Source organism: Hippocampus zosterae, chromosome 2 (assembly GCF_025434085.1).
Source record: "Hippocampus zosterae strain Florida chromosome 2, ASM2543408v3, whole genome shotgun sequence".
Lineage (NCBI taxonomy): Eukaryota > Metazoa > Chordata > Actinopteri > Syngnathiformes > Syngnathidae > Hippocampus > Hippocampus zosterae.
In genome coordinates this window covers 40,035,916-40,059,449 of record NC_067452.1, presented here as the reverse complement: position 1 = coordinate 40,059,449, position 23,534 = coordinate 40,035,916, and the positions used below count along the sequence as shown (strand labels likewise).

The 23,534-nt window shown below is 51.5% G+C and overlaps 1 protein-coding gene across 2 annotated transcripts in view; it reads right to left on the bottom strand.

Annotated features, from left to right (window-relative positions):
* The window catches only part of cacna1fb (calcium channel, voltage-dependent, L type, alpha 1F subunit), a 30,414-nt gene that overhangs the window by 1,816 nt on the left and 5,064 nt on the right, over positions 1-23,534 (bottom strand). Inside the window, exons 2-48 of one of the 2 annotated variants that reach the window (XM_052058327.1) lie at positions 18,612-18,865; positions 18,230-18,330; positions 17,977-18,082; positions 17,364-17,503; positions 15,011-15,162; positions 14,784-14,936; positions 14,507-14,703; positions 14,247-14,350; positions 13,761-13,912; positions 13,057-13,131; positions 12,821-12,902; positions 12,719-12,745; positions 12,460-12,620; positions 11,961-12,186; positions 11,677-11,884; positions 11,340-11,460; positions 11,050-11,125; positions 10,919-10,970; positions 10,789-10,849; positions 10,500-10,602; positions 10,291-10,420; positions 8,617-8,676; positions 8,437-8,543; positions 7,929-8,016; positions 7,680-7,787; positions 6,898-6,950; positions 6,643-6,789; positions 6,356-6,557; positions 6,107-6,265; positions 5,758-5,868; positions 5,594-5,677; positions 5,363-5,491; positions 5,065-5,130; positions 4,861-4,952; positions 4,615-4,774; positions 3,775-3,902; positions 3,583-3,679; positions 3,388-3,490; positions 3,211-3,312; positions 2,954-3,084; positions 2,485-2,888; positions 2,256-2,363; positions 2,081-2,199; positions 1,906-2,018; positions 1,682-1,823; positions 1,543-1,596; positions 1,360-1,460 (exon numbers count right to left, since the gene is read on the bottom strand). In XM_052058327.1, coding sequence (XP_051914287.1) covers positions 1,360-1,460; positions 1,543-1,596; positions 1,682-1,823; positions 1,906-2,018; positions 2,081-2,199; positions 2,256-2,363; positions 2,485-2,888; positions 2,954-3,084; positions 3,211-3,312; positions 3,388-3,490; positions 3,583-3,679; positions 3,775-3,902; positions 4,615-4,774; positions 4,861-4,952; positions 5,065-5,130; positions 5,363-5,491; positions 5,594-5,677; positions 5,758-5,868; positions 6,107-6,265; positions 6,356-6,557; positions 6,643-6,789; positions 6,898-6,950; positions 7,680-7,787; positions 7,929-8,016; positions 8,437-8,543; positions 8,617-8,676; positions 10,291-10,420; positions 10,500-10,602; positions 10,789-10,849; positions 10,919-10,970; positions 11,050-11,125; positions 11,340-11,460; positions 11,677-11,884; positions 11,961-12,186; positions 12,460-12,620; positions 12,719-12,745; positions 12,821-12,902; positions 13,057-13,131; positions 13,761-13,912; positions 14,247-14,350; positions 14,507-14,703; positions 14,784-14,936; positions 15,011-15,162; positions 17,364-17,503; positions 17,977-18,082; positions 18,230-18,330; positions 18,612-18,865 — 5,849 coding nt within the window. Of the gene's footprint in view, positions 1-1,359; positions 1,461-1,542; positions 1,597-1,681; positions 1,824-1,905; positions 2,019-2,080; positions 2,200-2,255; positions 2,364-2,484; positions 2,889-2,953; positions 3,085-3,210; positions 3,313-3,387; positions 3,491-3,582; positions 3,680-3,774; positions 3,903-4,614; positions 4,775-4,860; positions 4,953-5,064; positions 5,131-5,362; positions 5,492-5,593; positions 5,678-5,757; positions 5,869-6,106; positions 6,266-6,355; positions 6,558-6,642; positions 6,790-6,897; positions 6,951-7,679; positions 7,788-7,928; positions 8,017-8,436; positions 8,544-8,616; positions 8,677-10,290; positions 10,421-10,499; positions 10,603-10,788; positions 10,850-10,918; positions 10,971-11,049; positions 11,126-11,339; positions 11,461-11,676; positions 11,885-11,960; positions 12,187-12,459; positions 12,621-12,718; positions 12,746-12,820; positions 12,903-13,056; positions 13,132-13,760; positions 13,913-14,246; positions 14,704-14,783; positions 14,937-15,010; positions 15,163-17,363; positions 17,504-17,976; positions 18,083-18,229; positions 18,331-18,611; positions 18,866-23,534 lie in introns of both variants that reach the window. The other variant, XM_052058326.1, reaches the window with a different exon arrangement.

Sequence of the window (23,534 nt, the reverse complement as noted above, 5' to 3'; positions counted from 1 at the left end):
AGGACTTCTGACATCCCCAAGCCACTTCAGGTATGACCCACTTCTTTCAATTAGTCATGTCTGGTCAATGCATTTCGATTGATTAGTTATCCCCGATCAACCTATCTTGATAGGCATGTCTATACAAGTTCCACAGATTAGACATGTCTGACGGACTTCCTTTGATTAGTCATGTCTGGTCAATGCATTTCCATTGGCATGACGGTATAACTTCCACAGATTACTCATGTTGGATTAATTAGTTTTCGATCAGTCATGTCTGATGGACTTCCTTCAGTTAGAAGCGCCCCGTTAACTTGTTCTTCAATGCATCTCTGCTGATGTTTTGGAATTTGGAAAGCCATATCTGTCCATCCTCGATAGCAGGGGTGGGCAATTAATTATTTTTTGCAGAGGGCCACATGAGAACCAGAAAATATGATGGAGGGCCGGATCAAAAGGGTGAACTCAATTCCACATCGTATGAATTGGATTTCTTGATTTAAAAAGCACTATTTGGCATTTTTTGGCACGTTTTTCAGACTTTGCTTGACTTGGCGCTACTGCGGGCTTCCGTATCGTCTCCCCCTTCCTCCCTATGCTCTGCAACTTCAAGTCAATGCGCCACCTGGCGGTGAAAGGCCTGTCATTACAAGTCCAAATTAAATTTTTGCAGTCGTTGACATGGAACCTTAATTGTGTACCAACCTTCGGCGGGCCGTATTAAAAAGACCAACGGGCCGGATTTGGCCCGCGGGCCGTAGTTTGCCCACCTCTGCTCTATAGTCACGTGTGATCAACTTCTTTCAATTAGTCACGCCTGATAAACGTCCTCAGATTAGTCATGCCTGACTAACTTTTTTTTTTTAATGTAGTCATATCTGATGAAATACCTTCGATTAGTCATGTCTGATCAGCTTTTTCAATCTAATCTCAATCTGATTTTGATGACTATGTCGGTGCAACTCTGCCATGCTCAACTCACTTTTTTTCACGAGTCATTTGTCGGATTTCTTACGATTCGTCGCGCCCGCTCAATTTAACGGAACTTCATGACATCCATACAAGCGCCGATTAGTCATGTCTGATGGACTTCCTTCAATTCGTCTAGTCTCGTCGACCTTTTTGCGATTAGTAATGGCTAATCTCCTGATTTTGATCGCCATGTCTGTGCGACTTTTTTTCAAAGGACCGATGTTTTCTTGAAATTCATCATGGCCAATCGACCACGTCATGTCTGACGGACGTCTTTCGATTAGTCATGCCTGATCGACCATTTTCAATTTGTCGAGCCCGATGGACTCCTCCCGATCAGTCCCGTCCGTTTTCTGTCCGATGGGCTTTTATCGAGCGGTCCCGTCTGATGGTCTTTGGTCTCACCGCCTCCACCAGGCTGTCGGCCGAGCCTCGTTTCTCGCCGAACGGCGCGCCGAGCTGAGAAGGAACTCTGAGGGTGGTGTACGCTCTGTAAGGAGGCGGGGCTGCGGAACATAAGGGACGTGTCAAATGTCGACAGGGGGAAGGGGGGGGGGGTCTCATTTTGGTTCCGGGGTCTCGGCTCACCTCCGGGGCTGCCGTACCAGACGGGACTCGCCGCCGCTCCCGTCACGCTAACGCCTGCGGGTGGGAAAATCGCCACATCCCATGAGCGGCCCGGCGACCGTCGGTTTATCGGCGCGGGGGCCGAGCGAACGCGGCTCACCTCTTCCGGCTCCTGTCGGCCGGTCCTCCCGGCCCTCCTCCTCCACCAGGATGAGAGGAGCGTACAAGAGGCGCCCGCGGCGAGGACACGGATTGGCCCAGGACGCCGAGGCCGCCGGGGGACAGTCGTAACTGTTGTATGTCTGCGGGAGGGGGGGGGGGGGGGGGGGTCAATGGGACTCTGTGTGTCAGAGTGCATTGGCGCATGTTTTCATTTGCGCTTACCTGAGTGCGGCCGCGGCGCGGAGGAGAATTGGGGTGGTAGGTGCCCGGCACGGGCAAGTCGTCACCGCTGCCCTGACGTCTCAGACACTGAATGTTGAACGACGGCTTTCGACCTGTCGGCCGGTTCTGCCGTCAGCTCATCTTCTTCGACGACAACGACGACGACGCGTCTCACCTGTGGGCGTGGCCGGGAGAAGACGCCTGCGTGTGGTCCTCCTGCCCTCGCTGTAGCCGTTAGCGTAGTGACGGTAGGGGGCGTGGCCATCGCGGTGCAGACAATCGTCAGGGTAATACCTAGAAAGGCACGGACGCGTTGTCAAAGCGCCACGGCGGCCATCTTGCCATCGTACCTCTCGGCGGAAGTGATGCTGTCTGCGTCGTCTTCTCTCGTGTAGTAAGGTGACTCTCTGGACAGGTCCATGTCTCCGTTCCTGCAGTGTCTGTCCCTCAAGTCCCTCCTATCCAAATAAAAGCACAGCCCAGCTTCCGCCTCCATTTCATGATTGTCATCGAACGTCCCCGATCGATAGATGATCTTAATCCTTTGCGGGTTTTGCACAGCGATCGGCCGTCGCTTACCGCCCGTGTTTGTAATGCGACGGCCTCTTGTGGGCGCGGTCCAGGAGGCCGTTGCCGACGGAGGGCCGGCGGCGACGACGATCGACGGACGACCTCGGATCGTCTCGCCGCGACGCCCGAGCGTCCCGATCGCCGCCGTTTGACATTTTGCCCAGAGAACCGACCCGATGGATCAGACCGCCGTTGGCCACGCCGCCGTCGACCGCGACCCCGCCCGGACTGACGGATCCTCGCCGGTCTTTGCGCCGTCCCGCCTCTTCCTCGTCCCTCAAGGCCTCGTCCTCCTCCTCCTCTTCCTCTTCCTCCTCGTCCTCCTCCTCCTCTTCCTCCTCCAGGTCTTCATTGAGGGCCAGACGCATCTCTGGACCGAGATCCTGCAGGGTCTTCAGACCCGCTTTACACAGCTGCAAAAGCACAAGCGGCAATAAAGGCCTGACGTCCGACGGCCGACCATATCCGATGGACAGACCTGCACAGCCGACGGGTTGGTGGCATCGGTCTCCACACTCAGACCGCCTCGCTCCTTCCTCTTACGGAACTTGCGGAAGTAATCTTGGATCAGGAAGGTTGCGTAGAACTTGCCAACGGTCACTTCCTCTTCTGGGGCGGGAAAGGCCAAAGAAAAGCGTACCAGAACATTTGACCTACAAGTTGACCTTGAACGGCTACACAAACCCGGCGCGCTGAGTCCAGTACTAATGCCGATGTTCAAAATAACATTTGTACCTTCGTGGGGCGGGATGACTTCATCCAGAAGTTTGGGTTTCATTCTCTTCCAGATCTTCTTAATGATCCCCCGAAGCTCCTCGTTCTCTTGATCCGGGTTGCCTAGCGACAGCGCCGACAGAGCTCGTCAACGGGCGGCCTAGGCCGACCGTAGCGTTCGCTGCCCGGCGGTTTTACCTTCGGTCTTGATCTTCAGGGCCGTGCGGACCAGCGCAAAGAGGGTGGCGTTGAAGGTCACCATGCCGTCTGCGTTCAGAGGCATGTTCATAGCCACCAGACGCTAACAAAGAGCAACTTCAGCAGTGAGCCGCCTCTCGGGCCCTGAGACCGTAGCCGACATAAAAGTTGCGCTAGCACGTTAGCTTGCGGTACCTTGCAGGCGACTCTGTGAGGACAAAGTTTTCCAAATCCAAGAGGGGGTTGTATCCTCCGAAGTAGAGCCACAACGTCCAAATGTTTAATGCGACCCCTAAGAGACGCCAACACAGAAACCGAAGACTCCTACGAGTTACATTTGTGCCTTGATACCGTCATGAAGACGTTTACACCTCCTGGCAGTCGTACTTGGCCTCTGGATCGTATTCTGACCAGATCCTCTTAAACTCATCCAGGTGATGTGGGCCCAGGATGGACCAGTCGCGGGTTAGGTAGTCAAAGTTGTCCATGATGACAGCCACAAACAAGTTGATGATCTGCGGATACGCACATGCACATGCGTCGCTACACGCGTCTGGAATAAAGTATCGGCTACTGATTTCATACATTCGTCAACACGGTAGTGATTTAGGTAAAAGAAACTTACATACTGGTGTAATTACATAGTCGTGACTGGTGGCCAAGTTGTGGTGACTTTAGTTGAGTGGTGTGTGTGTGCGTGTGCTTGTGCATGTGTGTGTGTGAGTGTGTGTGTGTGTGCTGGAATAAAATTGTGGTGATTTAGGTAAAAGAAACGTACATACTGGTGTAATTACATAGTCGTGACTGGTGGCCAAGTTGTGGTGACTTTAGTTTAGATGTGTGTGTGTGTGCGCATGTGCTTGTGCGTGTGTGTGTGTGAGTGTGTGTGTGTGCTGGAATAAAATAGTGGTGATTTAGGTAAAAGAAACTTACATACTTGTGTAATTACATAGTCGTGACTGGTGGCCAAGTTGTGGTGACTTTAGTGGTGTGTGTGTGCGTGTGCTTGTGCATGTGTGTGTGTGAGTGTGTGTGTGTGCTGGAATAAAATAGTGGTGACTTGTGTAAAAAAAATGTTACTATGTGATGTAACAACATCATTTTTACTCTTGTGTGTTAGTCACGTGTGAATCCCCCCAAAAGTCATATTTGCATGTGTAATAACATGTGTAACAAGGATGTAGCGAATTGGTGTTTGTGTGTGTGTGTGTGTGTGTGCACACGCACGAGGAAGGCGCACAACATGAAGAAGCTGATGAAGTAAACAATGGCAAAGTTGCTCCCGCAGCTGAACTCTTCTCCTGGCTCGTAGTCGGATTCGGGATCACAGCGTTTGCCGGGAAGACTGGCGAGCATAATCTCCTGCCACGCCTCGCCCGTCGCACACCTGCATGCGCGCACACACACACACACACACACACAAAGCCACGTACAGTCAACAGGCTGAATAAGAAGTGATAATAAACAGCCGACCTGAAGAGGAGAAGGACAGCCTGAGGAAAAGTCTGGAAGTTGTTGTTCCTGTTGATCTGTGTGTGATCCTGCATGGCAATCTTCCCAAACGTCTGGCGGAGGGCGTGCAAGTCACAAAGCAGGAAGCAAAGCCGGTCAACTTCTCTACATGATGCAAAATGGTGAAAGTTGACTAGTCACCGATAGTCCTCGGCGCACTCTCACCTGCATGCCGATGACGGCGTAGATGAAGAAGATCATGGCAATGAGCAGGGCGACGTACGGCAGCGCCTGAGAAGTCACCAGACCACTTATTGAACTTTGAGTACAAATAAATGGTATGATCTCAATGTCGAACATAGAAATAACCTTCACTAAATAGTTGTTACTTGTGAAATACAATCTTAATGACCTGTTTAACTAGAGAGTGTTGACATGGGTGAAAAGGGCCTAAGCACTGATGTAATAACATCGTAATAAACGTGTAATAACACAGTAAGATGGTTGTAATAAAAAATCAGACCTGTAGCGACTTGATGAAGGTCCACAGCAAGGTGCGGATGCCCTCCCCTTTGCTCAGCAGCTTGACCAATCGCATCACTCGGAAGAGGCGGAAGAAGGTGATGGACACTCGAGAGCTGTCCTCTCCGCTCTGATACACACACACACACACACAGAGGTCTGTGGCCTGTAATGACTTGGACAAACACACACACACATACACACACTAATTTTGGGCTGTTTGTTTACGTACGCTGAACTCCGTCACTACGATGTCCACCACGCTGCCAACCACGATGAGAGCGTCAAAGGAATTCCATGCATCCACAAAGTAATGCTGCGCACACACACACACACACACACACACACGCGTTAATGCCGTTACTGCGGCATCATTGCGTGAAAAGGACATCTCACCCGGAGTCTGAGAGCTAACAGTTTGAGTAGCATCTCCACAGTGAAGAGTCCAGTGAAAACCATGTTGAGGATGTCCATGATGTGGCTGAAAGTCTTGGACTGCTCGTAGTGCTACACACGAAAAAACACACTTGTCACACACGCCCCCCCACCCCCGTACGGGTGACCCGACTTCTATCCCAACTTCCCTTTGTTGACATCAACCACCTCCTTTGACACCACCTTCCCTCAGCTGGACTGGCTCCCCTTGAGCCCCACTTTTCCCTCATCTTACCCGGTCCGCCCCTGTTCTGGCTTAGCCCCGCCCTTTCAGCCCCGCCTTCCCATAGCTCCACCCACAGATGTTTACCTGGACGGCGAGCGTGACGGTGTTGAGCAGGATGAGCACAAACATGACGTACTCGAAGGCCGTGGAGTTGATGATGGACCAGAACTTGTACTGGACCGGGTTCTTGGGGATGTAGAGCTTCAGGGGCTGAGCCTTCAGCGCGTATTCCACACATTGACGCTGAGGCGGATGACGCGTGATGTCAACGGAGGACGAAGTGTAACGAAATGTAAGTGTGCGGGGGGCGAGGGGGGGGGGGCGGTGGGTCACCTGGTTCTTGTCCAGTTCACAGTTTTTGTACTCCTGCTCTCCCTGCTCCCTGAATGTGATGATGACGAAACCCACGAAGATGTTCATCATGAAGAAGGCGATGATGATGATGTAGACGATGAAGAAGATGGAAATTTCCACGCGGTAGTTGTAGATGGGACCCGAGTTCTCCCCGTTGGCGTCGATGGCCTTGTAGAGCAGGCTGAGGGTCAGGGGGGCGGAGCTTTAGAAGTTAGAAAACGGCGACTGCGCAGGCGCACACACTGACGCAGTGACAGAGCGCTTACGCAGGCCAGCCCTCAAAGGTGGAGACGGTGAAGAGCGCCATCATCCCCATGAGCACGTTGTCGAAATTGAAGTCGCTGTTGTGCCAAATTCTTTCCCGCACCATCGGATGATTCACGTCTCCGTCTTTGTACACCACAAACGTCCCTCTGCGTGGACCAACACACATCCGCACAAAAAACGGGTAAACGTCATGTCATGGCGATTTTACCCCCCCCCCCCCCCCCCAAAAAAAAAATTGTTAAAGTTGGCCGTACTTGCACTGCTCAGGTGTGTGCTTGGCCTCATCGGTACACCGATAGAATTTACCCTGATGAGACAACGACAGAATTTTTGATCAGTTACACACACACGCGTGTAGCGCGCATAGATACACAAGGGCAGACAAATAAAAACATGAATCGGGGGTGGGCATCAATCTGTAATCAGAAGTCAGTCCGTAATTCTTTGCACAGGTCTTTGTTTAATTTTTAAAGGTGGAATTAGTCTATCTCATATATCGCTTTTGTTCAAAGTGGGGGAAAAAAACCCACATTTGCAAGAAGCATAAAGTTGACGTCTTGGTGGGCCACATAAAATGATTTCACGGGCCCCCGGGCCTTGAGTTTGACACCTGTGGTTTCAGAGGTAGGGTGAGGTGATTTATCGTTACTGTTGAATTGGTGAGGGGTCGGCCTCACCGCACAACTCCTGTGTGGAGTTTGCATGTTTTCCCCCGTGCCAGTGTGGCTTTTCTCCGGGTGCTCCGGTTTCCTCCCGCATTCCCAAAAACATGCATGGCAGCGTAACGGAACGCTCGGTGTGATTGCGAGCGCGGGTGGTTGTTCGGCTACGTGTGCCCTGGAGACCAGTTCAGGGTGCGCCCGGCCTACTGTCCGAAGACGGCTGGGATAGTCCCTGGTGGCACGGTTGCGACCCTCGTGAGGAGAAGCGGATTAGACCACGGATGGACGGATGGATGGATGGATGGATGTCCTACTTGGGGTTCGGGTTGGGTGAGAGTGAAGAGCGCTGGCATTCGGAAGCGGATTCTTCTCACCTTGAACAGCTGGACGCCGATGCACGCAAACATGAACTGGAGCAACGTGGTCACGATCATAATGTTCCCGATGGTCCTGATGGCCACGAACACACACTGGACCACGTGCTGTGAGACACGCAGGAACAGACGCACACACGCAGGAACATACACCAAGCTTCATCGTCATCATCATCATCATCATCATTCAATTTAGCAAAGCTGGAGAATGCCTGGTGGCCATTTTGACCAGCACGCCCATTCGCTGACCTTGAGGCCTTTGGCTCTGTTGATGGCCCTCAGGGGCCTGAGCACACGGAGGACCCTCAGGATCTTGACCACCGAGATGGCGCTGGAACTGCACATACCAACACACTCGCACCATGCTCGTAGAACGCAAGAAACATTTGGCCAAATTGCTTGGCTGGCCCGCTTCGCTATTTCATGTTAGCCTAGCATATCTGCTGCTAAGAGATCGATCATTTGATTGATCGATTGACTAGGGATTTGGAACGTTGAGAGGTTTACCGCCCTGCTTTCATGATGGACCTCTTCCATCTTGCCGCTATTCACTTTCAAGACAGCCAACCGCATGTTGGGTGGCGATGCTAGCTAGCTATTCCTCTGCTAATTTGGTGTCTATGAAGCAGCAGCCAGGAGATTAGGTGCCACACTCTAGGCAGTCACGGAAAGCGGCACCAATTTGTGCATTTTTTCAGCAAATATTTTGAATTCCTCCTCCATCAAATGTGATGGAGAAAAGAGAGCGAGTACTGACTGCAGGAAGAAAGAGACGAGTGAGACGCTGACGACGAGGAGATCCAGCAAGTTGAACCAGTTCCTGCAGAAGGAACCCTGGTGCAGGAACGCTCCGTGAACCGTCATCTGGCGCAAAGACGGGAAAGTGAGCCAGCAGCAAAAACAAAGCAAACCCCGCGTGCGTCGTCACGCTGGCTACCTTGAACAGGATTTCCACGGTGAAGATGGAGGTGAAGGCGTAGTCGGCGTAACCTAAGACCTGAACACACGCCACGCTCATTCGTAAATGGAAAACCATTTCAAATAGCAAATGAATACATGAGATAAATTTTTCCGATCGACGCGGCAAGGTGGGGAGTGGTTAGCATCAGCGGGCCTCCTCCCGTTCCTGTGAGGGGGGGCAAGATGGCCATGAGCGGATTTTACTGCGGGGAATTCGGCATCAACCGACTGCGACGGGTCCCGTGGAGAGCCACGTCATTTTTGGAAACGGCCTCCGATATTCAGTCCTTTACAGATTCGAGTCCTTTACAGATAGGGACGGTAGTGTGAAGTGTGCGGGTGTAGCAAGTAGCGTTCCAGTCAAACCTCGTTACACCTCGTTACCTGGAGGGGCATCGACAATCTCTGAAGTTACAACGGGAATATAACGTACAGATTTATTCTGATATTTAAATTTTAGATTTTTAAAACAAGGTAGGGCGGCCCGGTAGTCCAGTGGTTAGCGCGTCGGCTTCACAGTGCAGAGGTACCGGGTTCAATTCCAGCTCCGGCCTCCCTGTGTGGAGTTTGCATGTTCTCCCCGGGCCTGCGTGGGTTTTCTCCGGGTGCTCCGGTTTCCTCCCACATTCCAAAAACATGCGTGGCAGGCTGATTGAACACTCTAAATTGTCCCTAGGTGTGAGTGTGAGTGTGAATGGTTGTTCGTTTCTGTGTGCCCTGCGATTGGCTGGCAACCGGTTCAGGGTGTAACCCGCCTACTGCCCGAAGACAGCTGGGATAGGCTCCAGCACCCCCCGCGACCCTAGTGAGGATCAAGCGGCTCGGAAGATGTATGAATGAATGAATAAAACAAGGTAGCGGCGGCAGTTGGTCGTAGTCAAGGCCTTTACACTACTTTGTGGGGACAATCCGGTCGTTAGCATGACGTTTATATTACACGGATGGAAGTCCGCCGTTTTATTTCTTAAAATGATCATTTTTGTGAATCGTCTAAATCCGTTGAGAAAATTTTAGGGGGGGGTGTCAGGTACCTTATCGTCGAGTTTTCACGAGCTCTCCCGATCAGTCTTTCCAGCTTCCGATAGTAAACAGCCCTGCGATTGGACGTGTATGATGTCATACTTGCTGTGATTGGTTGTCCAGGCCACACCCCTTTTTCATCACTAGCCATTGCCATCCCTTCTAAAGGTGTTGAACTACATGAAATCGGGACTGCAAACATTATGACCTCATGAAATGTGAACATTGTGGAAACGTAAACGGTGTACGTTGAAAAGCGGTTGGTCCGTAGCACGCCGAGCGACGTAAAATCGTCTTTTGGACTCGTGGGGAATTGTCGACTCTGCGTATATCAACCAGCCGCGAATGAAGGCCTCAGCGCACCCACCCAAAGCTAACATCTGTGCAATCGCCGCGCTCGTTGCGTGAGGACAGCTGCTGCTGCTGCTGCTGCTGCTCGCGCCATGTGCGTGCACGTCTGGGCTTGGTGATGTTTGCGTCAGCTGCTGACCCACTTCTGGAATAATCCGCTCAATCCACTGGCATGGAGACCTCCCGGGCTTCCGCCTTAGATGAGGACTTTTTTTTTTTTGGGTCCCCACACCGCACTTGTTATTTGTTGGAGTGTGGAAACGATGGGGGGTGGACTTACATTGTTCCGGAAGGAGTGCGCCCTGATGGGATCCTCGGCGGCCAATGAGCATGAGCTGAGGATGATGAAGACCAGGATCAGGTTGGTGAAGATGTGATGGTGGATCAAAGTGTGGCACGCCACTCGAATGCTGGAGACACACACAAAATCCGCACATATCATGGGACGTCTTTGAAGCCAGCATATGGCGAGCAGGAAGCCAAACTCACGGGTTGGTCTTGCTGAGGCAGAAGAAGGCGCTGCCATCTGGGATGGGAAGAACCTTTTCCTTGGGTGGTGCCAGGTCAGCCATCTTCAGCTGCACACCACCGTCTGGTGGGAGGCCGCAAACGCGTGTTACGCTCCCGGAATGGCACGAGAAGCAGATGATGTCATCACGTCGTCACGTGGCATGGAATCATCTCACCAACTTTGCCCTCAGGATGGACTCCCTCTTCCATGCTCTCACTCACTCATGGTACAACACGCACACGATCACATTGTATGACGCCGTCTCACCATCTTCGCCTTCCGGTAGCTCCTCCTCTTCCTCGTACTCGGTGTCTTCATCGATGTCCACCTACGGGCACCAAGTTAAAAAGTGATACGAGGAGCCAGATGAAATCCCAGTCGGGACCTTCAGCATTACCTTCACTTCCTTCTCTTCCTCCACCTCTTCATCCGTTGCGTCCGTCTTTTTCCTGCACGAAGACAAGCGGCAGGCTGTCAGCCTGGCTTCCAGCTGATCACCCCCCCCCCCCCCCCACCCACGCTGCTTACTCTTTGGCCTTGTCATCTCCATCCCCTCCGGCCAAATTGTCCACAGCGATGGCCAAGAAGACGTTGAGCAGGATGTCTGAGGTGCGTTAAGAAGATTTCTCCTGGCTCAAATCGTCACAGAGGTGGCTCACTGGCTCAAGGAAATGGAAAAACTTCGGAAGACCATGAGCAGGTCAATATTGAACATGGATCTCGCTGCTATTGTAATGCAAACATGGAGTTCCTCAGGGTTCTTCTTTTGGTCCCTTTTGATTGGACCAAGACACCAAGAGGACACGGCCAAAGGATACAGTTGCCGCAAATGAAGAGGATGACAAAGTAGATGCAGACGATCATGCCGGGAAAGACGGGGCCGCCGTACGCCATGATGCCGTCGTACATCACCACGTTCCAGTCCTCGCCTGTCAGGATCTGCGACACGAGGTCGGGTTATCGGTGACACACACCGTTCAATGGTCTGTAACCGTCTGTAAAACCTCCGAACACCACAAAGACGAGTTAGCCAGGTGAACGTCACCGTTTAGCTTCGCCGGCTACTCAAACACGAGCTAAGCTTCTTCATGTCGCTCATGCGCTCAACCGAGAAGAAAACACCGTCGGTGTCGAACCGGCGTCAGCGGTCTCTACCTGGAAGCAGGTGAGCAGCGCCTGCGGGAAGGCGTCAAAGGTGCTGCGCTTGGTCTGCGTCTCGTCGAAATTGAACTTGCCGCCAAAGAGCTGCATGCCCAGCAGGGCGAAGATGATGAGGAAGAGGAAGAGCAGCAGCAGGAGCGAGGCGATGGACTTCATCGAGTTGAGCAGAGACGCCACCAGGTTGGACAGAGCCGTCCAATGGCTGCGCAGAGGAGACGGCGCTCGAGGATTTTTCGAAGAAATTTCGCGGGGGCGGCGTTTCCTGTCACCGTCCTCACCGCGTGACCTTGAAGATGCGCAGCAGGCGGACGCAACGCAGCACGGAGATTCCCAGCGGCGGCATGATCTCCAGCTCCACCAGGATGGTCTCCACGATGCCGCCGCAAACCACGAAGCAGTCGAAGCGGTTGAAGAACGCCACAAAGTAATGCGCCAGGCCCAGGCTGTACATCTTCAGCAGCATCTCCACCGTGAAGAGCGACAGCAGCACCTTGTTGGCGATATCTGCAAAAAAAAAAAGCAAAAGAAAACATGGCGGTACTTTTAACAACAACAACAACAAAAATGAGCGGATGGCATGACAACCAACAGGTGCGACGCTGGAGGAGAAAAGCCCTACACTGCCACCTGTTGGTCACAAACGGAACACAACCATGACAGTAAGCTACGAAACAAAACCAAATCTAACCTAACCCCCCCAAAATTTTGTTGAATCATGACACACAACAAGCACACGGACATGGTCCGTTTAAAGATTAGAGGGGGCCACGGCCGTACCCTGCACCTGCGTCAGCCAATCGGGTTGGTCGTAGTGCTCGGAGGCGCTGAGGGAAGTGTTGAGGAAGACGAGCAGCAGGACCAGCCAATAGAAGGTCACCGATTTGACGGCCGTGCGACAGTTTCTGCGACACACTCGGTTCCAGCGTCGCAGGGTCCGACTGGGTTCAACGAGGCGGCGAGACAATCGCCGTCAGCTCACTTTTCCCGTCCGCCCCGCCCACTCCGCCGAGAAACTGGCTTGTGATTTTCAACTCACCAGCAGCCGATCTTCATCATTCGAGCGCTGAAACGAAAGAGGCGAGGCATTGTGCCGAGGGGATCGCCGCGAGCTTTGAGCGGCTGTGTGCGGGCGTTTTACCAGCAGGCCTGGCAGCAGTTGGTGTGTTCTTCGTCGATGTTTTCCGTGTTCTCCGATGCCGTTTCGCTGGCGGGAAGACTCGCTGAGCGGGCGACATGACGCACTCATGTGACCGTCGGGGAATTTGCTGATCTGAACCATTGATTGACCGTCTCATCGGAGGGTCATTAGCCAAAAGTGTGTTCGTGGGTGCGTGTGTGTGTGTGTGTGTGTGTGTGTGTGTGGGTGTTTCGCACCATGCGTCTCATTGGAGTGACTGAACCATCCAAACTTTCCTCTCTTCTTATCTGACAAATCACCGAGAGATGGACCTACACACACACACACACACACACACACACACACACACTTCATTAATCTGCACGCACTCATGCTAAAAAGCACACACACACACACACACACATACACACACACACACACACACACACACACACACACTTCATTAATCTGCACGCACGCATGCTAAAACACACACACACACACACACGCACACACACACACTTCATTAATCTGCACGCACGCATGCTAAAAAGCACACACACACGCACACACACACACGCACACACACACACTTCATTAATCTGCACGCACGCATGCTAAAACACACACACACAAACGCGCACACACACACTTCATTAAGATGCACGCACGCATGCTAAAACACACACACACACACACACACACACACACGCACACACACACACTTCATTAATCTGCACGCACTCATGCTAAAAAGCACACACACACGCACACACACACACTTCATTAATCTGCACGCACGCATGCTAAAACACACACACACACACGCGCACACACACACACTTCATTAAGATGCACGCACGCATGCTAAAACACACACACACACACACGCACACACACACACTTCATTAATCTGCACGCACGCATGCTAAAACACACACACACGCACACACACACTTACGGTGGTTCCCTTCCTCTTCCAGCTCGTCCATGTCCTCCGCCTGAGTGATCCAGTCCATGTATCCACACAGGTCCTCCTCCATCTGCTGCTTCTCACGGAGCTTCTGGAAATCTCCCCGAGCCTTCGCCTTCTCCCTCTCCTTGCTGAACTCTCTGCAACGTCAACCCAAGATGACTCCAGGCTTGACGATAGTGGGCTCGACAATAACAGTGGGCAGCAGGGGGCGAGGGTGGGGGTGGGGGGGGGGGGGCGCAAAGTGAGCATGTCGAGCCAACCAAAGTCCACCGACGCCGGTCCGACCCGCCAAAAGTGAGGGAACAGATCGATCGTGACCGGTGCCGGTTCTGCTAGCGTAGCCTTAAGCCGACAATGAGATGTCAACGCCACCAAAACGTCACAATGGCTCAACAGCACCGGACCAAAAAAACAAAAAACAAAGGATATTTAAATTCAAGTGCCAGAGAGCGCCTTGAGAAGTTAACTGACCCGCTGAGGACACCGAGAACCAGGTTGAGAACGAAGAAGGAGCCGAAGATGACCAGGCTGACGAAATAGACCCACGGCAACTCGAAGCCGATGGCGTCGTTCATCTGCGCGCACGAGAGAATTGTTATGAGGGCGGCCATGACGGTGAGGTGGGTAAAGTGACGGAATGCTACGAGGGGCCGTCGGGTTAGGGTTACGGGTAATCCTGAATTCCGTGGCCGACGGCCCCTCACGCAGCGCGTGGGCCGGTCCTTTGTCACCCAGTAGAGGACGTCGGTCCAGCCCTCCATGGTGATGCACTGGAACACCGTCAACATGGCGAAGAAGAAGTTGTCGAAATTGGTGATGCCGCCGTTGGGTCCATCCCAACGCCCGCGACACTCGGAGCCGTTCACCGCGCACTGGCGGCCGTGACCCGCGAAAGCGCACGGCACCGGGTCGTCCTCCACATACGTATCTGCCGAGGACAAAGACGTGAAGCGTGACCGCGAAGGTCCAGTGAGCTTTCGAATCCAAAGGTCATTCGGGGCCGCGCACCGGTTTCCGTGTAGTAGCAAGTCCTGTGCATGCGTCCGATGAAGAGCTCCAGGCCGATGATGGCGTAGATGATGATGACGAAGAGGACCAGCAGAGCGATGTGGAGCAGCGGAACCATGGCCTTCATGATGGAGTTCAGCACAATCTGCAGACCTGTCAGACACGCGAGCGTCAACGCACGCGAGACACTCCGGCCGCCGCCACGCGCCCACCGCCCCGGCACTCACTGGGAACTCCGGAAACCAGCCGGAGTGGCCGCAAGACCCGGAAGGCGCGCAGAGCCTTGACGTCCAGACCTCCGGGTTTGCCCGGCATGTGGTGCGCGGTGGCCTGCTCGCCCGACTTGTGCGTCATGGTCTCCAGGACGACACTGAACAACCTGTTGCGGAGACGGGACGGGACCACAGTAACCACGTCGCAAGCCATCGTCGGACCGCGCCAAGGCAGGATGGGTCAATGGCGCCAAGGGGCGGTCCACGCAACGTTTTAGACTTGGATGGATCAGGTGGGACAGGAAGTGCCTGCTCCACAGTCACTCAACCTGGCCCGAACTGAAGTAGAACCCGAGGCTCGTATTTAACGAGCCGAAGACAAGCCCGAGTCACCCTAAACGCTTGTGACAGCTTGACGACTGAGCGCGGTGGAGAAATGAGCTCGCTAGCAAGAAAACAACAACAACAACGGAGCAGCAATGTTTACAAGATCAGAATTAATTAATTCTAATTAATAGAATTAATTAATTAGAATTAATTAATATAGAAACAGAATTATAGTCAGCTTGCTGGGTCGCTTCCTTTCCGCTGTCTCTCGCAGGGTTTTCTGATGCGAATGTAGCAACCTAGCACGGCGCATGTCAAAGTGCCGCTTTACGTTTCATCGATGGCATTTTGCAAATCAGACACACCGCAGAACCTGTTCTCTCCACAACGGCGAATCCTTCGCTCCATTCGTCCTGAAGTCGACCACACTCCTCATCTTTTTTTTTCCTTTCGCCATCTCATTGCTTTACGGTTAGCTTTGAGCTAATGACCTAGCGGGCTGATTGCAAAAGGGGGCGGTTACCTGTTTCCGCAGCAACGGCAACGTAGACCGGTATTATTCATTCATTCATTCATTCATCTTCCGAGCCGCTTGATCCTCACTAGGGTCGCGGGGGGTGCTGGAGCCTATCCCAGCCGTCTTCGGGCAGTAGGCGGGGGACACCCTGAATCGGTTGCCAGCCAATCGCAGGGCACACAGAGACGAACAACCATCCACCCTCACACTCACAACTAGGGACAATTTAGAGCGTCCAATCAGCCTGCCACGCATGTTTTTGGAATGTGGGAGGTAAACCGGAGCACCCGGAGAAAACCCGGGGAGAACATGCAAACTCCACACAGGGAGGCTGGAGCTGGAATCGAACCCGGTACCTCTGCACTGTGAAGCCCACGTGCTAACCACTGGACTACCGGGCCGCCCTAGACCGGTATTATCCAATCAAAATGGCTCCTGGAGCCAACCGCAGCCCCAAACAGGGAATGAGCAGTCAGAAGTCGATGGATGGATTAAACAAGCGAGAATATTTTGTTTTATCTGCGAGCCAGATGCAGTCATCAAAAGAGCCACACACTGTATAGCTCGCGAGCCGTAGGTTTCCGACCCCTGGGCTACACCGACGTAACAATGCAACGATCCCAATGACACAGAAGCAACCTGACAAACAGCAGTCAGTGTGGTCACAGAAAGGCTAACAAGCTTCTCAAGCACAGAAAACACAACGGCAGAACATCGACAGAAAGCGATGCGAGCTCAAAAACCGAGCGGACGGAGGGCGTTTGTCCTCCGGCCGCCACGACGGTAGGCTTCATCACGACCCCCGAGGACGGGCGGCGAGGGCAACGGTGAGCAAAATTTGTCAGCGCCAGCGAGGGGCTCCGCCGGCCCCGGCCGTGACGAGCCGAGCGTTACGCACGCTCGCGACAACGGCGCTGAATCGCAACCAAATGCGTCGGCGCCGCGGGCGTCCGCTAGGGACGCCCGACAAACGAGGACGTCAGCTCACGTTTGCCTCGGCTCTCAAACGCTTTAGCGCCGCGCCGCTGCACCGCAACCGCTGACGGACACTCAACCCACTCACCCGCTCGCTGGATAACTGCTATGAATAAGAATGAACACTAAATGAATGCCAAAATCACATCACAACAGAACAATAACATTAACCCGAACAATAACACCCGAATTCTGCAACAGTTTCAACAAATAACATACCCATATTGTCAGCGTCTCATAATAATAAGATCTGAATAACAAGCTAACATGCAAGGCGTTGCACCAGAGCTGGCTTGGGGGGTGGGGGTGCTATAGCCCCCATTTATTTATTTAGATGAGACCTATCGTGGAAGAACGTAACACTAAGTACATGATTCATCAACAATAGCAAAACAAAATGAACAACGACGTTGTGAAACATCTTCACCCGGTAGCTTCGATGTTACTATTTGAATTAAATCTCTCATGGAGATGTATGTGTCACTGCTTATGCAATAGAAAGAAGTCACAACTGAACAATGTCATCAAAAAAACGTTAGCTAAGCTTACCCGACGATGACGATAACAAAATCCAGAAGGTTCCAGCCATTGCGGATGTAAGAACTCGGGTGCATGACCAGACCATAAGCCAGGATCTTCAGGAAGGTTTCCACCGTGAAGATGATGAGGAAGACATACTCCACTTGTTCCTACAGGAAACACAGCGGTGTCAAATATCCTCTCTCCAAATGTCCAAACGTCTTCACTATGCGTCTTAAAGTTCTCATGCCGTATCTATACGCGCTCGCAAATGTCCCCACTTTGCGGCAGATTGTCCTGTTTGTGTGTGAATGTCCTCACATTGTATCCGACTGTCCAAATTTTGCGTTTTAAATCGTCACGTCAATTTTACGAAACGGTAAAAGTGTCAGCGGGCAAGTCGCTTAGCTTTAGCTTTAGCTTGGTTTTACTGTTTGGTGCTTTCTACCGCCTTTATTACAGATTTGTCTTACTGTTTACTTGTCTTACTGTATGCAGCGATGGCTGTTTGAAAGTACTCGAGAAATACTGTTGACTCGACTTGACTAGCTTGTCTTGGCACGGCCATAGGCTGGCTTCGTACAAGGTGCGGTCTACGCGTGTGTGTCATTTGAGGGGGAGGGGTGCGGAGTGTACGGCTCACCAGGTCGTGGTTGGTGGAGTTGGAGTCGTCCTCGGGAAAGGGCTTGGACACACCCAATGCAACACAGTTAGCGAAGATGGCTAACAGGATGAAGATGTCAAAAGGCCTGAGGGACATTAAGGAAGCTCAAATTTTCCGTATGTCACGGGCTGCCACGCATAACGTCCATCCTTGGTGGTTGAACAGCGGTAACAGGAAGTGATGTCACGTGCATCCGAATAATTAGCTGCGTAACTGCGATGACAAAGGATACTTCCATTCAACAATGGAGAGCGCAGCACGTCTGATCGGGTTGTTGAGCTTCAGGCAGAACAGTGCTCGGGGTGCTCGCTGGACCTGATTGCTTCCCTGGACCTGGACAGGAAGTGACATCATCACCTTGCGACAGTGTCTTTTTCCTACCGCGTTGTCCTCTATGTGTACTTTTAGTGACACATAGCGAAGTCCCTCAGTCCTTTCTTAGACCTTGACACGTTCCTTCGCGAGCTGTCTCACAAATTTCTTAGCATGTAGTCCGACCTGTCTCTTAGCATGTGGTCTCAAACGTGTTTTTGCTGCTCTCTAATTGGGAGATGAACAGGGATATTCACAAGTAACTCTCGGTGACTCGCGTATCGCTTGACGCCTCGTCCGACCTGTTTCTTGGCGTGTTGTCCTCTCCTACGTTGCGTTCCGGTGGAACTGGTGGTTGAGTGGAGGGTGTCTGTCCTGGTCATTCGCACTTCCCGGTCCTGGCCTTCCAGCTCCTCGTCCCAGTCCCCTCCTCCGCCATTGTCCTCTCCCGCACCTCCGCCACCGCCTCCTCCTCTGTCTTCCTCTCCGCCCTCCTCACCCTCGCCGCCACCGTCTTCACCGTCCACGGCGTTGGCATAGCCGTTACGCGCCGCGCCTGGCAACCGACATGAGGATTCAGCAACGGCGGACGCAAACGGGCAGTCGCCCTCTTACTGGACTGGTGCTAATATGCTAATTCTGTGCGACCAGAAGGCTAGCTAGGCGTAGCGGCGCAAGTGGCCTGTTTGTTTGAGTGCATCCATTTCTATTGCAAGGAACTTCAAAGTTGGACTTTGAAAAAGCCCAGCGTGCCCAAGCAGAAAATGAACGGATGGACGGATGGATTGGAGCTCCAGCGGGAAGGCAGACCCTCCAGCCCAGTGTGGCCCGTTTTCCCACGCATCCTTTTCGGATGAGCGGTGCGGGTTTGCCCCCTGGAAGTGAATTTGAAGGGGGTGGGGCGGGGGTGGGGGGGGGGGGTGTCAAGCTCACACTTTGAGATGAAAAATGAAACTAAATCTAAGAGACGGTATCGACCTTAACATCCAACGTCGATTGCAGCTTACGAAAAGCTTCTTGCGTTTGCACATCTTGGTGACTTATCGCCGAAAAACAAATCCAGCATGACTGAGACGGTATGTAAGATGCTCATAGCCGCATTCTCTCATCCTGGTGAGATTTACGGAGGGCAAAATGAGAAATTGCGGTGGCGAGCGATCGCCGTTTTGGGCAATGTCTGTACAATGATTTTCAACTGACACATTTTGGCTGCTTCCTTCCCTGACTCCCATCAAGACATTTGAAGAGGGTTGGGGGCGGGCGTGATTCTATTGCTGACTTGTAAAGGGGAGTTTTGAGAGGAGTTGGCCGCCAAAGATCATTGTCCTGTTGAAAAATAAAAATCCAGGAATCGAGCTTGTTCGTGAGAAATGGACCATGGACCGCTTCAAAACAGAAAGACCATTGAGGACTAAGGAACTCAGATGTTTGCACGCTTGGGAGGATTTGGACTTTTAAAAACTTGCCAGTTCCTTTGCATTTCGTGTCCTATAAGCTTGACTGAATATTTGTCTTCAGTCTTGCCATAAAATAACTTCTTATCTGGCTACTTCCCCTGGAATCTGGCCGTTTCCACTTCTCTCTTTGTGTGCTAGCTGAGAATTTGACACTTTGTTGTTGTTGTTGCTATCGTTGTGGGAATATATATACATTTTTTTAGTTCTTTGGTCAATGCAAGAGTATGATCGTTTGCGCATATATGTTGGTGTAGCACTGAACAATTCTAACCCCCCACGTCCACCCCCCCCCCCCACCCTCCCACCTCTCAAATGTTGGCCCTGGTGGCTAGCGAACACGTCTGCTTTGCAGTTTCTGGGGCTTGAATTTTGATCGGGATTCGGCAGAGCTTGCTCGTGAGCTGATCATTTCAATCAGGTGTGTTGGAGGAGGGAAAACACGAAAATGAATCATGTGCTCGTGTTCAAATCCTGCATCGGGGCGCCCAAAGAGGGACAACTTTTACACCGAGTGGACCAAAATAGGCAATGAAATCTTCTCTCCATGTGAACGTGACGGTGAATGCTCGTTTGTCTTTACAGTATGTCCCTTGGGAGTGGCTGGCGACCACTCCGGGGTGCCAAAGTCTTGACCTAAGTCAGCTGGGACAGGCTCCAGCTCACCGGTGACTCGAATGAGGAAAAGCAGGACAGAAATCTGAAAAGGATGATGATGATGATGATGGCAGGGAATAATATGAAGGTGACGTGAATACACCAACATTGTAGTAGTGAACAGCTGTGACCTAGATCTGTGAGTGCGCGTGTATGTGTGTGATATGGGCCGTGATGTGTGTGTGTGTGTGTGTGTGTGTGTTAGTTAATACCTGAGGACCCTGAACGCACGCACACACACACACACACACACACACAAGCTCTGAACATCTCAGTTAGATTATTACCGCCTCGCTCGACCTTCACATTGTCATTTTCCTAGATTTCCTGTTTCCCACAATGCCTTGCTGTGTCCAGCTGTGACACAAAGCTGATAAATCTCGGACACACACACACACACACACACATAAACTGCCGTCATGGCGACCAGATTGCAACGATACAATGGCTGACACTTTAAGACAAGATGGCATGCTAATGTTGACCGCTGTTAGCGCCTCTACCATGCTAGCATGATTGAAATTAGGGCTCAGCACTCAACTCATTTCATTGCCAGTCATTCAATATTCGTTTTGAAAACCTAGCAAAACAAAAGTGGTTTGACCCTTTTATGAAACGACATTGCGCTTGAACTGAGAAAACGAGGAAAAAAAACAAAAAAGACTTGAATTTTGTTTCGTTTTTCAATCAAGAGCTAGCTAGCGTTAGCACGACATCAAAATAACATGTGCCCGGCAACGTGACTTGGATATTAAAGAATTCTCTTCAATATGAGCACGGATGGGGAATATAGAACTTCTCCGAATCGATTGGGTGGGGATGACTATTGATTTGTCGTCTTGTCATCCGCGGAGGTTGTCACAAGCATCAGGCCAATTTTAACAAAGTACCCAAGTACAAATGCCTTTTGAAATGAAAGTGGGTAAAAGTAAAAAGGCATCCAAAAATAAAGACTCAAGTCAAGTATCGATATCTGAAAAGTCTACTGAAGCGCAGCGGTTTAATATTTGTACTACCGCAGTTGAATTGATGACTAATCATGGGGAGGATGGGTGAATAAATCGCCAGTCACGGAAAGAAAGCAAACAAACGAGCGGGGTAAAGAGTGAAGCGAGCCTGCGGGGGGCGCTGCTGCTTCTGCTGCACTAACTTAACATGATTATTTTGTCCTCAGGCTGCCGAGGAGCCGAGGTTAGGACAGTGCAGGTCACATGACTATTGCTCACGTTGTTTAGTTTATCTGTGTTTGTGCGTGTGTGTGTGCAGCTCCACCAGCTCCGCGCGCTCACACACACACACAAACACACACACACACACGCACACACAGACCCTGCATTGCCCCATGAGAATCCGTCTAATTATGCCCGAATTATCCCGAGACAACCGAGATCATCCTGACAGCAGCGAGCGTGCATGCATGCATGCATGTATGAGTGTGTGTGTTTTGGGTGAATGTGTGTATGTGTTTGTGTGTGTGTGTGTGGACTAGCGTGACCTCAATGGCTGTAAGACTTTTGGAGGAAGTCCTTCAGCTGAGTCGAGGCCCGCTTTAGTGGGACTGGGCTGTGCTGTCGGAACACCAACTGTGTGTGTGTGTGTGTGTCTGTGTGTATGTGTGTGCGTGCGTGTGTGTGTGTGTGTGCGTGTGAATAGCTGAGCATCACTCGCACACAACCCTCATACGCCTTGTTAACTTCCTGCTTTTCACTGTTCTCTTACTATGCATGCGTGTGTGTGTGTGTGTGTGTGTGCGTGTGCCTGTGTGTGCATGCAAGTGAGCCCTCCAGCCTGGTCCAGCTGGGAGTGTCATTAGGTTATTTAGTCAACATCGTTGCACTTTTCTTTTTCTTCATCAAGGCAGAATGCGTCTCCTCCGTCCATTGTCTGTCGCGCTTGTTCTCGCTCGGGTCGCGGGTGAGCCCGAGCCTACCCCCGCTGACTTTGAGTGAAAGGCAGGGCACGATCTGGATTGATCACAAGGTACATATAGACACACATCGCCCGAAATTCGCCGGGGTAGGGTCCAGCACCCCCGACCCTGTCCAGGATAAGTCGTGTTGAAAATGGATGGATGGATAGAGACAAACTATGGACTGTCCAGCAGCCAATAACAGAAGCAGCCAATGCTATAAGAATGCTCATCTGTGCATCCACCTTCACTCAGTGCAGCTCTGCTTACCTTCCACAAATTACTACTTTAACCGTATTCCCCCCGCCCCCATACCATTCCAGCGCACTTCAAGCAAGCACTCGTACAGTCGTAGATGCAGCATTTCATCATCGAGTCACTGAAATATTTGTCAACCCGCCGCTCGCTCACATGGTTTGAGTTAGTTGAGTCAAATACGAGGCACCGGAACAAAAGGTTAGAGGGATTAGCTCCACCGCCATGGCAACCGGCGATTTAGCGCTCATTTCCATGACAACACTATCAGGACCTCGGCGGACGCCATCTTAATTCCGCGAGCAGGAAGTCTGATCCTCCGCCAGGATGGAAGGATAAAGGCACTTTCACTGAGGTGTGTGGAGGTCAATGTTCATCTGATGATGTTTTGATCAAGAACATTCATGGAAAAAGAACCAACGCTGAGAAGGAGCAAAGGAGCAACATGCTAGCATTAGCGCTGACATTATGAGGTAGGTTTGTTGTTGTTTGTTTGTTTATTGAACATAAAACATATGCAGTAATCATTTGACAGAAAATAAGGTCGATAAAATAGTAAAAAGAAAGAAAACAGTCTTCATTCAACACAGTTATTATGTTCAAGGGAGTAGGAAGGTCTTGTCCAGTTGGATCTGATGAGATCTGACCTCAATGGAGGAATGTAAACAAACATGTCAGGCTGGATGGACATGCTAACCGTAATGCTAGTATTAGTGATTGTGTTAACAGTAATGCCGATGTTATTGCTAAATGAGGATAAGTGGATCAGATAATGGATGGATGGAATATCAGCACTAGAATGATTATATTCATGCTAACATGAGTACAAACATTAAAGCTAATACTCGTGCTAATGTTAATGCTGATTTGCATCTACATCTGTACATTTTTGTCTGCTAATCCTGGTTCGGGTCCAAGGGATTCCCAGGCCAACAAGACATAGTCTCTCC